The 12,987-nt window shown below is 42.1% G+C and overlaps 1 protein-coding gene across 1 annotated transcript in view; it reads right to left on the minus strand.

The window, feature by feature from the left end:
- STARD9 (StAR-related lipid transfer (START) domain containing 9) overlaps positions 1-12,987 on the minus strand; it is a 117,186-nt gene that overhangs the window by 56,536 nt on the left and 47,663 nt on the right. The window contains exons 4-7 of the mRNA XM_010580190.1: positions 8,810-8,926; positions 6,660-6,692; positions 6,509-6,570; positions 5,777-5,889 (exon numbers count right to left, since the gene is read on the minus strand). Of these exons, the coding sequence (XP_010578492.1) occupies positions 5,777-5,889; positions 6,509-6,570; positions 6,660-6,692; positions 8,810-8,926 (325 nt within the window). The remainder of the gene's footprint in view (positions 1-5,776; positions 5,890-6,508; positions 6,571-6,659; positions 6,693-8,809; positions 8,927-12,987) is intronic.

Below are 12,987 nucleotides of genomic sequence, written 5' to 3' on the forward strand. Positions count from 1 at the left end.
GATGTGCTGGGAAAGCACAGCTGAAGTAACCATAATGCCAGATAGTCCCTTGTGTATAGGACCATGCAAGTTCAACACTTTCCAAGTGCTTATTTCAAATTTTGAGAGGAGGAATTGGTAACAACCATTGGTTGTTAGATGAGCTATGACGGATCCTGCAGGTGCTGAGTGAATGAGAGCTGGGAATTCCAGGCTCCATTCAGTCACACAGTCAAGTCACCCTATCTATTATCACACCTTGCCTTAATCTCTGAAGTGAGGATAACAATCTGACATGTAATGCTGTGATAAAGAAAAAGAGAGAGAGAAAAGTTAACCGGAGATAACAAAAGGAATTCACAAAACAAACAGAGAGAACTCTATTTAAAAGCCAGAATAAATCAGTATTTGATCTGATGTGACAGGACCAATAAAATTCTGTGATATGCGCTTTGCGTACTAAATGCTTACTCCCCAGGTGTTACTACCCACTTGGTGGCCAGCCAAGCAGTTGCAGAGTCAGTGATACCAGAGGCAACTTTGGAATTCTGTCCACTAGATAAAAGGCACACTGAAAAGAAAATATATGCATTTACTTTCTAAGCAAACTCACTAATTTTGGTACTTGCATCAGTTTGGAAAAGGCTTTTCCTTCAGTTCTCCACTGTAAAGCTACTCTGTATGATTTTGCACTAGTGCACTGATTTTTTGAGAGTGTCCAGGGTTCAGCTAGGATAGAGTTAATTTTCACAAGAAGCTGGGAGGGGACACAGCTAGGATAGCTGACCCAAAGTAGACAAGGGGATATCTGATAGTCCTTTTTGGAGCCTAACGTGGGTCTCACAGGGTTGAGATAATGACAGATCTGACCAGAGCATGTCGAAACAAAATTGTTATATGCATTTCTTACATTAGTTAAATAGTCACCGGTCACAATGTTGGTTCACTTGTTCACATGGTGGTGTTACGTAAATCCTCATATGCACTATGTATTCCCTGTGGTGATGTTTATCACCTTTGGGACAGGGATCAGGACTACCATTTTGCTGTAATGGGTAACGTTGACTTATGATGTATCACCGGTCATGAGGTTAAGCTGGTGTTTGTATGCAGCATTGTTGCCATACCCACACCTCGGGTGCCTTCTATTGAAATTTATTAGTAACTGCACCCAATCTATGGGGAAGAGGCAGGGGGGATACTTTCTCCTGCTCTTTCACCTCCCCTTTCTCCTTCAGGCTAATTACAACAGCTTTTGAGAATTTTGAATAAGCTTGGGATGTTGAAGCCAGTATGCTCTTATTGCTATATCTTCTGAATATGTCTCAGGTCTTGTTTAGGGTTACACAAAAATTTTTTATGAATACCATCCAGAAAGTCTGGACAGTCATGGGTGGCATGGCATGTGGGAGAATATGGGCAGGTATCTAGAGAACTTCTCACCTCCAGTGGTTTGGAACTTCACTCCCAAACATTTACAAGATCCTGATGAAGTGCTATAATATTTGAAAGGAAAACACTGTGGCTATTCCCAAAAGGCACAACTTACTGCACTGTGCTGGGCCCTGGCCAGTATCTACCAAACACTGCTTGATATTAATCAGCACCCTGAGGGGAAAGGGAGGGAAAACAGACCAACAGGCACTGTGACTATTCCAACCCTCGTGACAAGCACTGCAGCTACCCCAGCCCTGGCGACAGGCACTGCAGCTGAACCAGAGAAGCAAGCTGTGCTGGTATCAGTTGCCCGTATGCAGAAGAAGAAATAATAAAAAAAAAACAAACCAGTTTGCTTAATGAAAGATGAAGGTAAACCAGGGTCATCAAGAGGACAGGAGGAAGAGGCAGAACCAGAGATAATTGCCTGATCCCAGTCCCTGAGCAAGCTGTGAGATGTATGAAAGGATTTCAGCTGCTATCCAGATGAGCACATTGTTACCTGGCTGCTCCGATGCTGGGATAACAGGCCCAGTAGTTTGGAATTAAGGGGGTAGGAGACAAGCCACTGGGATCCCTGTCTAGGGAAGGGGGCATTGACAAGGTGACTGGAAGAAAGACACAAGCCCTCAGCTTCTGGAGGTGACTTCTGTCAGACATGAAGGAAAGGTACCCCTTCAGGGAAGAAGTTACATGTCACCAAGGCAAGTGGACTACCATGGAGAGAGGTATCCAGTACCTGAGGGAATTAGCCATGCTGGAGATTATTTATAACGATCCAGATAACGAGCAGTTACCCACAGAACCAGATGAAGTCCAATGCACACAACCCATGTGGTGGAAGTTTCTACAAAGGGCACCACCATCGTATGCCAACTCCTTGGCAGTAATGACCTGGAAAGAAGGTGAGGGACAAACAGTGGATGAAATGGCTGGCCAACTCCAGCAATATGAAGGAAGTCTCTCTTCCTCCTTACAGGCCTGCATCTTGGCTGTGGAGAAACTGCCCCGGGAGTTCCAGCAATTCAGAGAGGATACGCCCTACTCCCTACTTGTACAGGCCCGTATCTCAGCTATTAGGAGCAAGTGTTCCTCTGCTCAAGAGAGAAGATACAGAAGGTACACACAATGGGGTAACCTGTGGTTTTACCTGCATGACCATGAGAGGACATGAGGAAGTGGGATGGAAAACCTGCCTCAACCTTAGAGTCACGGGTACATGAGTTGCAAGGAAAAACAATCACAAAAGGGGATTCTTCCTGGAAAAATCCTGCTCCAGTTTCCAGCGGGCAGTTCCCCAGACAGAGTGGAAGGGCTGATCTCACTTCTGATCCTCTTGAAGGGATTTCTGATTCATGTTTACAAAAAGCGAGTAACAAATACTATGACCAGGATTAGAGGAGCCCTGCCTCCAGCCAGGTGGAAGAAGGGGACAACCAGGTTTATTGGACTGCGTGGATTTGATGGGTTGGCACATCAGACCCACAGGAGTATAAGGCTTTAGTGGACACCGGTACGCAGTGTACCCTGGTGCCATCAAGCTATAACGAGGCAGAACCCATCTGTACTTTTGGGGTGACAGGGCAATCCCAGCAGCTAACTGTATTGGAAGCTGAAGTGAGTCTAACTGGGAATGAGCAGCTGCTGTACGGAGTTCTATATGACAAGTCGCAGAAACTGCTGAAGGAGAAGGTGAATTGAGCCAGTTTGTGGAAATGAAAGCCATCCAGCTAGCTTTAGACATTGCTGATCAAGGAAAATGGCCAGTGCTCTATCTCTATATTGACTCATGGATGGTGGCAAATGCCCTGGGGGGGGTGACTGCAGCAATGGGAGCAGAGCAACTGGCAGCGCAAAGGCAAACCCACGTGGGCTGCCCCACTGCGGCAAGATATTGCTGCCTGGCTAGAGAAGCTGGTTGTAAAAGTACATCACTTAGATGCCCACGTACCTGAGTCAGGCCACTGAAGAACATCAAAACAAGCAGCAGGTGGATCAGGCTGCTAAGATTGAAGTGGCTCAGGTGGATTTAGACTTGCAACATAAGGGTGAATTATTTATGGCTTGGTGGGCCCATGACACCTCAGGCCATCAAGGGACAGATGCAACATATAGATGGGCTTGTGATCGAGGGGTGGACTTGCCCATGGACACTATTGCACAAGTTATCCATGCATGTGAAACGTGCTGCAATTAAGCAAGCTGAGCGGTTAAAGCCCCTGTGGTATGGAGGGCGATGGCTGAAATATAAACATGGGGAGGCCTGTCAAATTGACTATATCACACTCCCACAAACCCACCAAGGCAAGCACTTGAACTTTTACATACTGTAGAAGAGGATAAAGTCCCTGTAGTGCACATGAAAAATATGTTAGGGAAGACAGTCTGGGTTACTCCTGCCTCAGGCAAAGGTAAACCCATTTGTGGGATTGCTTTTGCTCAAGGACCTGGGTGCACTTGGTGAATGATGCAGAAGGATGGGGAATTTTGATGTGTACCTCAAGGGGATTTGATTCTGGGTGAGAATAGCCAGGGAATTAAATTGTATGATGTTAATCACTAAATAACCCTGCCACTGTATGTCATCACTGCTGCAGTTGCTATATGCCATATCAATGATATTACAGTAAGAATCACCCAAATTAATGAAGGATGGACTTTGATGGAACCGAGCAAAGTGCGGTGGTGATGGAACTTGAACTGGCTTCAGCAACTGGCACCCAGCAACTTCCTCAAGATCATCATCTTCAACCTGCAGACCGTGGGCATGGGCTGCACCAAATACACCAGCCATGAGCTCTGGATGCAGCATGCAAAAATCCAACATCACACACCACACACTCCATCTCTCCTGCCCTGAAAGACTGTTAGGACAGATGGAGCCCTAAAGTCATGGATTAAATGAACTCAATGGACACATTAGAGGGATGGCCCACAGACTAAGGAAATGATAGCTCTGTGTATGTGTGTATATATATCTATCCATCTATCTATCAAAGACAGGAAAAGTGGTGGTGATTAACTGGAAAGTGTAGGATCTGGGAATGATGTAGATGGTATAGAATAAGGGGTGGATAATGTCCTGCATTTGATTAGGACAGGGTTAATTTTCACAAGAAGCTAGGAGGCGACACAGCCAGGATAGCTGACCCTAACTAGCCAAGGAGATATTCGATACCATATGATGTCCTGCTCAGTATATATACTGGGGGAGCTGGCAGGGGGCTGGGAGGAGGGATCGTGGCTTGGGAACAGGCTGAGCATCGGGTTCTGGTGGTGAGCAATTGCATTGTGCATCACTCGATTTATATATTCTTTTATTAGCAATTTCTTCTCCCCTCATGTTGTCCTGTTAAACTGTCCTTATCTCAACCCATGATTTTTTTTTACCTTTGTCTTCTGATTCTCCTCCCCATCCCACAGTGGGGGATGGGGGTGGGGGGTAGTGAGTCAGTGGCTGTGTGGTGCTTAGCTGACAGCTGGGCTTAAATGATGACAGATACACATGCCTTTTGTCAGTTTTTGGTCAGATAAATGGCAATATAGCAGGCAAACTTTACATTGGGAGCTAATCAATTTACGAAGTACCAATGGCCAAACTCCAATTTAAAGCTATGTAAGACCTTGAAGTGAAGGCACCAATGAAAAGTGAAAATGAACTGTAAGTACAAAAACTGAAATGGAAAAAATACCTGTGGGTTTTTTTTAATCTGCTGTGTCACCTGATTTGAAAGCTATGATTCACTAGAAAACACAAAGCCATCTGAGGGACTGCTGTTCCAAGTGTGAATTAAAAAGTGTATGATGTTTTTAATCATATAATGCACCTACATTACCCATCCTATGTTTTTTCAGTTTAATGAAGGAAAATGAAGCTTGCTGGGTTCTCACTCAGGTAATACAGATTTTAGTCGCTTTACATGGCCTGGCCTGCAACATCAAACAGTTGGGTTTATCTACTTTTTTATTATTATTATTTTATATATATACTGCTGCCAAGGACTGAAACAGGTATGGAGGGACCTTAAGCTGATCTGGAGAACCTATTTAGAGCTGATGTTGCTGGATTTCTTGATTAAAATTTCTTTAAAACAAAAGAAAGCAAAACACTATGGCTCACACACAACCTATGCCTGGAAAGGCAAACAGAAAAGTGCAGGATATCCACCCAGTGGGATAACAGAGGCAAAGCTTTCAGTGTATTATACATGTTCATATTAACAAGCAAAATATTTGAGGAAAGTAACTCTTGAAGAGTAGAAGCAACTAGGATCACGCAAGGAACATACACAAAGATACATACAAGACCTGATACACATTTACTTAAAATTCTGATGCTAGTTGTGACGCCCACTCTCACCTTGTACATATGGTCCTGTTTCAGGGTGTTCTCGGACTCGAAGTGTGTAAGGTTTCTTTCGGTCTGATTGTTTTAACAAATCTCGGACACGCTCATTATAGATTTCAAGAAAACTGAAAAGAAAAAAAAAAGAATGTTAAATATACACAATAAAAAAAAGAGAGAAAGCATATATTTAGACAATGTAGCTACCTGAATCTTACATAGATCTTTCATAATAAATTTAATTAATTCATTATTTCCATTATCTCTGTTACTGCCCCTTCCCATGCAGTGCACGTAGAAAGAACTCATAGTACCAAATTTCTAAGAAGCAAGAGGCATTCAGTATTTTATTTGAAAACTCAAAAAATATGCTTTTTTAACACCAGGGACTTCAAATCCCCAGTTTTCCAAACATAATGCTTCATTAGATCAATGGGAACAATTAATAAGAATGGAATGTAGGATTATGGCTCAAATTTAAGAGTTAAACAAACAGGAAGTAAATTTTTAATGCACTCCTATTTCAGCTGTCTATACAAAAGTGAACAGACAGCATCCCAAGAACTATACTGAGATGGAAAACTAAAATCAACACTTTCTCATTCTTCCTCTGTGTTCTCTCCCTTGTTGCAAAACGATATCATCTGAGAAAACAGAAACAAAATAAACTAGTCTTTACTTTGTTTGATTACAGGAACATGTTGCTGAAAGCATTCATAGCATTGCCCAAAACAGTGACACACTTACCTGACCTTTACTCTGCAAGATGCTGTCTGGTCTGAGTAATCATCCTTCCTTGAAAAGAGGCCCTGCACAAACCAGAAGTTTATGCAAATTTTAAATCCATCAAGAAAATCTAACTACTTGAACAAATGCAAGTGAAATAAAAAATAAGTACCTCACATATACGAGGTGTCAGCCCAATGGATGCCTTCAAATAATAAACAGAAAAAAAAAATTAAACAATATACTTGCTATTACTCTTGCAAAACTTATTTTTAAATAAAGGCCAAGTTATGAGAAAAGGACAGAATCATAGTGCAGCATTGAAGTAATGACTGTATGGTGGATTACAACACAAACTGCCCTGGAGTGCAGTTCAGAACAGCATGGCAATGCTCTACTACTCTAGCTGAAGCATCTTGCACATGAAACACTGCAGGGACTCGTGTGCTGTGTAATGTCAGCTGTCTTAGCTTCAGTGCAAATGCTATTTATAGCAAAAGTCATTTTAGAGCAACTTATACAGCATCAATGAGAAGTTAGAGGCTTGAGTTAAATCAAAGTACTGTCTGATGTAAAGACACTGGACATGCCTATGTCAGAGGTGTTGCAGTCTAGATGAAGCCAGGCCAACACTGAAACTAGCTTGACTGGTAATGAATATTTTGGTTTTTTGTTATTCTACTTTTATTTCTTCATGCTATGGCACTACAGAACAGGCTTGGAACAGCTTTATGTTCTAGATTTGTAAATCTGGTCTCTCAGACAGAATGCGATATGGGCTGCTAGCAGTACGCAAACTAGCTGATTTAAACTTTACCCAAATGGTCTACACAGCACTGACGTAATGGTGTGTTTTTGTGCGATGAACTGTTCTTATGACATGATTGCTTGCACTTCAGTGATTGCAGAGCCAACACACCCTGAGAAAGACTCTAAGGCTTTGGTGGAATCTGCTTGCTGAATAGCATTAAAGGCTTTTAGAAGGCAGACTTGAAATGGTGTTGGGGGAAGAAAGTCAAGTTCATCAGGTGGACCACTGTGGACAAAATTCAGTTTATACCAAACACTTGTTTCCACCTAGTTTTGAACACTGTTTCACAGTGAATACATGTTATTAAAGATAAGATCAAAGCAGGATTCCACAGAGAAAGAAATCACTTTATAAGCCAGAAATCTCTTAGAAACACTACACCTGGAAATTTCCTTGGAAATGAGGATAATTTCAAGATGTGGCCATTCTGAATTACTAAGATATTTTCAAAATAACATAATACAAATATCCTAGTTTGTCACCTATTAACCCCAATTTTAACAATTCTTCAGGCTTTCATGGAGTTAAGCTTGATTTTGCATCAAATGAATGGAGAATCAGGTAATGATTTAACAACATTCAATTGCTGATGTCTGTGGGGAAAATAAACTTTTAAAAATCCAAAGTCTTGTCAAAAGCACAAACCATGCCAGAATAGTCTTTTTCTTGTCTTTGGGGTTTGAACAATTTTTACCCTTATTTCACCTTAAAAATTGAATCCCATGGGTGTAGGAAATAGCGGCCCACGCGCACAAACTGTTAAATAATTTTTTTCTTATTTAGGGGCATGTTTCACCAACAGCCAAGAATATTTATGGATAGAGATCAAATTGCCTTGTGTTGCAGCAGAACACAGGAAATCCTCAACTGACCCCGTCGATCTGAGTACCAAGATTAAAATACACTTTAAGTGGTTCCTGGTAGACAAGAATCTTAAAATGTAACAGATTCTGCAGACACTATTCAAATACATTTCAAAACTGGAAGTAAAGCAAATATTAGTTTGCACAGGCCAAAGGATAACTTCTGCAACAAATAAATGTCTGAAGTAGATAATGAAGCCTGTTACAAAAGTATTCCTGTGCACTGTATCCAGGTTTTTTTGTGAAAGTAATTTAATTTCAGCATAGCTCAGACTGCCAAAAAATTCCATGAGAATGAATACTTTGTATTATCTTGAGCTATACATTTCTAAAAACGAGAACTATTCAGCGATATAGTTGGGGTTTTTTTTGTCCTCTAACATAGCGATAACATTCATACATAGCAAGATGAAGGTTATCTAAAATAAATATTTAAACTACATCATATTTTCTAGTACTTTTAGCTGATGCTACATTATTTATCTAAATGTAAATGCTTGACTCTCATTTGATATATATAAATACCAAATAAAATATGTATAAGCATTCTGCTGAACAAGCACCATAACCATGGTTTCAAAATAAAGCGATGTTTCTGCTGGACATCCCACCCTCGACCCTAAGTGTAAAACGAATGGTGTAACTCACAGGTGTTCCCATCATTGTGTAAGTTTTTCCTGAACCTGTCTGTCCATATGCAAAGAGGCAGATGTTGTATCCTCTAAATGCACCTGACAACACAGAAGTGCCAAGGTCCTGGAACACCTGAAAAGACCAAAAGAAACAAAACAGTCCATGAATAATATGCCTCCCTATAAACGCTCTGCATTACTTGTGGATATTGCAGCTTTAATAACTCCATGCAAAAAAAAGAATCTTCACAGTATTTGTCTTTCTAATTCATCAGACACAATGTTAAGTGCCCAGCATTCACTTGTTAGATCTTCCTCCAGATGGTGGTATGCCAAGCATAGTGCTGACACCAAGCAGTAGTGTTTAATTGTGCTTCCCTGCCTGCTATCTCTTATTTTATACTTAGACTGTATGAATTCTTGAGGATCTCCCCCACCCCAAGTTTTTACTGTCCTCAGCATATATCTGACGGAAAGGCATGATCAAGGCTCTTTGACACAATGACATTAATAGGAGCATTAGGCATCAGAATTACAGGTCAAAAGCAAAGCAAAGTCTAACCCATAGCCTGCAAGCAGACCTCACCCAAGCAATACTTAGATCTGACCTGTCTGGTCAGTAAGCCACACCACCAAAGGCTAAATGCTTTATTTTCTGTTCACGCCACACACACAGTGATGAGCCACCTTCTGCTCATCATAATGCAGAGCCAAGAACTGTTACCACCACATCAGTGTCAGCCTCTAGGGGCTTCCAAAGCTTGCGCTGGTCCCACTGTGGCTGCAAAAGTTGGACCATCACAGCCAGACTACCCATAAACAAGATCTGAACAGTCATTCCCTCTGCTTTTCCTGTTCCTTTTTTGGAGACACAGCTGCCCCACATTGTGACCATGTTCTCAGCACATCAAAGCCTTGCCATAGACCAGCTGAAAGGACACCTGGTAAGGTTTGCTAGGAAGTACATGATGGATCAAAAGGTTCCAGTAGGCAGGCTACCAATCCCTTAGTACAGCTGTGGCTTTTCAAAAAAAATGTTACAAGTATTAATGGTTTTGCCATTCACATAGAAAACTAGCTAGTATAGAGAGAGATGCATATGATTTCAGTGTTTCACTGCTGTGGAACCTCCTCCAGTATGAGGTCATTTGCTTCTCCAATGGATAGATAAATGCACTAAAACTGATATAAAAAATCAATAGTAAAATATATTTCATAGCTATCACCACTTTACCAAAACTGCCCAGAAAAGAGATTAAAAATCCTAAGACTTTTATTTTCAGATCATATTTCAACTGAAACTGAGACAAGATGTTAATTTCTGGCTGAAGAATCAGTAACATTCCCATTTGGCAGAATTTGGCTACTCTTGCCCATATTTCTAAGGGTATGTGGCATATCACAGCATCTGCTTCATTAGGATTATCAGATCAAGGAACTTTTCCATTCAAAGAGTAGCAGAGAAAGTCATAAACAAAACATATGGACACAAATGTAATAGACAAGGATAACAAAGATAGTGACAAACTCTCCAGTCACTACTGGACAGGCCATTAAGGAACTGAAGCATACCTTTGGAGAGGGCTAATCTGGACTTCATAACCAACAAGATGGGCAAAATAGGAGGAACAGGACGATTCGGCATGTTTTAGGGGGGCCTGCAGGGCTATGCAAAACTTATTAAGGAATGCTTAAAGTGAGGGTGTCAGGAAGAAGAAGGGGGTATAAAAGGGGCTGGTCCCATGTAAGCAGCAGCAGATCAGTATGCTTGCCTGACTGAGCCCTGTGCCTGATCACCACAGTCTGTCCTATTTTCTTATTAAATCCTTTCTTGATGATCTTTCCATGTAACCACACTCTCTACCCCATGTGTGAGTGCTGTAAGGACTAGATGCCAGCAGCTGGAGTGAATTTGGGGCCAGCAATGGAGTCAGAAGACCGCAGGTGATAGGGCCATCACATCAGTGGTGCCAGCAAACAAAGCCAGTGAGAGTCTCAGTGTTGGTAGCTGGCATGGCATGTAGTAGGAGTCTAAATGCCAGCAATTAGAGCAGGACTATGTGTCACAGGGACTATGTCCCAGCTACTAGGGGAACTGGAGCAGTGTGAGCATCTCTGTCAGCAGCTAGAAAGGGACCGTGGGTCCCAGGGCCTGTGTTGCAGGTGCCAGCTACTGGAGTGGCTTAGGTGAAGCAAATGAGGGTCTCGGCATCAGCACCTGGAGCAGGGAAGCACCACTCACAGGGCCTGTGTGCCAGCTACTGGCATGGAGGGTGGGGGGCAGAGAGGGGGCTGGAGTGCCAACATGCATCAGCATGGGGGTGTGTAATTTGCGAACAAACTTCAAACTGGACAAGCTGATGAGCAGGAGGTCCAGGGTCCAGGCAGGAATATTACATGGGAGTAGAGCCTATGCTGATAGTCAAGGGATTCAGGGCAGGGGTGCTTGTGAGCATATGCATATTTGCTAGTGAGCAGCAAGTTGGGCTATCACGCAAGTAGAAGACCTGTAGAGCAGTTGAGAGGGCTCAGGGTCCAGGCAAGGTTATTCGATAGGCACAAGGCCCGTGTTGGCATTTGAGCGATCTGCTCTCCAGCCCTGGAGAGCAAGGGGGGGTTGTTTTTACTATCAAACTTCAATCCTGATCAGTTGGATAGGAAGAAGGGGACGTGGCTGTCTACGCTTATGTTTCATGTGTGTGCTGGCAGTGTTATACGTGGGTGTTGTTGAAGGCAGTGACTTCTCGGGCCATCTGTGTAGGCAGTTGTATCGGTGTCCTGCGTCCTCTATCCTTGTCAGTGTTTGTCGTTTTGGCATACACACTGAGACTAACTATTGGTTGAACTTGCAAAGGGGAGAGCAGCTGCCCTGTCCATTAGGGTGGGATGGAGAGACCTCCAGGTGTCCAGGCACAGAGGGCTGGCCTCCAGGGACTGGGCAAGAGGAATCCCCAGGTCCTGGAGTCCACAGGAGGCAGTGGCCTTCCACATGCCTTCACTGTATCACGTTTATTATCGGGAACAACTTATCTAAGGTCTTGAATAATTAGATCAAAGCCAAAAGTCCAGAATATACACTGAGAACTAGTAGTTCATTTGCTGCACATCTGGCTAGCAATTCCTCACCAAGCACAATATGCCATAAAAAGGTCAACTTTTATGGATAGGGAGGAAAAAGAAAGCAATAGTATTAGCAAAACAAATCAATGGCACATAGTTGATGAACGAGTGAACAACTAACTGACATATTACCATGATGGTTAAAAGTCATGCTGAAGAGGCCAATCTACCACTTTCACCTAATAAATAAACATTGCCCAAATTAAAAAAAAAATATTATCACAATACTTTTACAAATATCAGTATATAGAGACATGGATACACATTATTTGCCATCACAAAGGTTTAGAATCTGTATAAAGAAGCCAGGAGTGCACAAAAAGAGAAGGGGCTTAAGAAATTAATAGTAGAGAAGAAAGCTACTGAGAAGCACTTGGAAATGTCAATTTTAAAGTGATACTATGGAACAAAAGTGCATATTTTAAGAGAAGACGAGAAAAGGGAAGTTTACACCCAGGGATTTTAATAGCCTGAGTGTTAGCATCAAAGAGGGCTAGGCAAAAAATTGAAAGACAGCTAAGCAAGCTATACATTCAAAGCACCAGGCAAAAGAAAGATGAAAAAACAGAGCAACAATTACAAAGCAGTTTCTGAACACTGTAGACAAGGAGGAAAAGTTGTTTGATATGGTAAGGGGAAAAGGAAGTTTCATTCTTCCAGTGGCAGAACGGGTTTACCACTAGAAACCTCTCTCAGAGCCATTACAAAAGTGGTGCTTCTGTTACCCACTTCAGATATAAATGTTCCTGATTCCACAACCAGAACTGAGAGAAAATTGTTCCTTATAAATCAAGTACATACTGGAAATTATAAGATAAGATCATAGGCAGCACTTTGTCCATGAGACTTGCTTTCTGAGTTGTGGGAAAATGTAACTGCAGGGATTAGGCTGGGGGTTGGGTTTTCTTGGAGGTTGCTTGTAGCAGTGTTTCAACATCTGTTTTTACTTATATCCCTTCATCTATGGGAGCCCCACTTAAAAGTAATAATTGAATAAATGTATAAAACTGTGCAATTAGCCCTGTTGCTTTTATTTTACTCAGTGGGATTCAGTGGGTCTGACTGCAATGGGAT

This window comes from Haliaeetus leucocephalus, unplaced genomic scaffold (assembly GCF_000737465.1).
Source record: "Haliaeetus leucocephalus isolate CR32 unplaced genomic scaffold, Haliaeetus_leucocephalus-4.0 Scaffold696, whole genome shotgun sequence".
NCBI classification, from domain to species: domain Eukaryota; kingdom Metazoa; phylum Chordata; class Aves; order Accipitriformes; family Accipitridae; genus Haliaeetus; species Haliaeetus leucocephalus.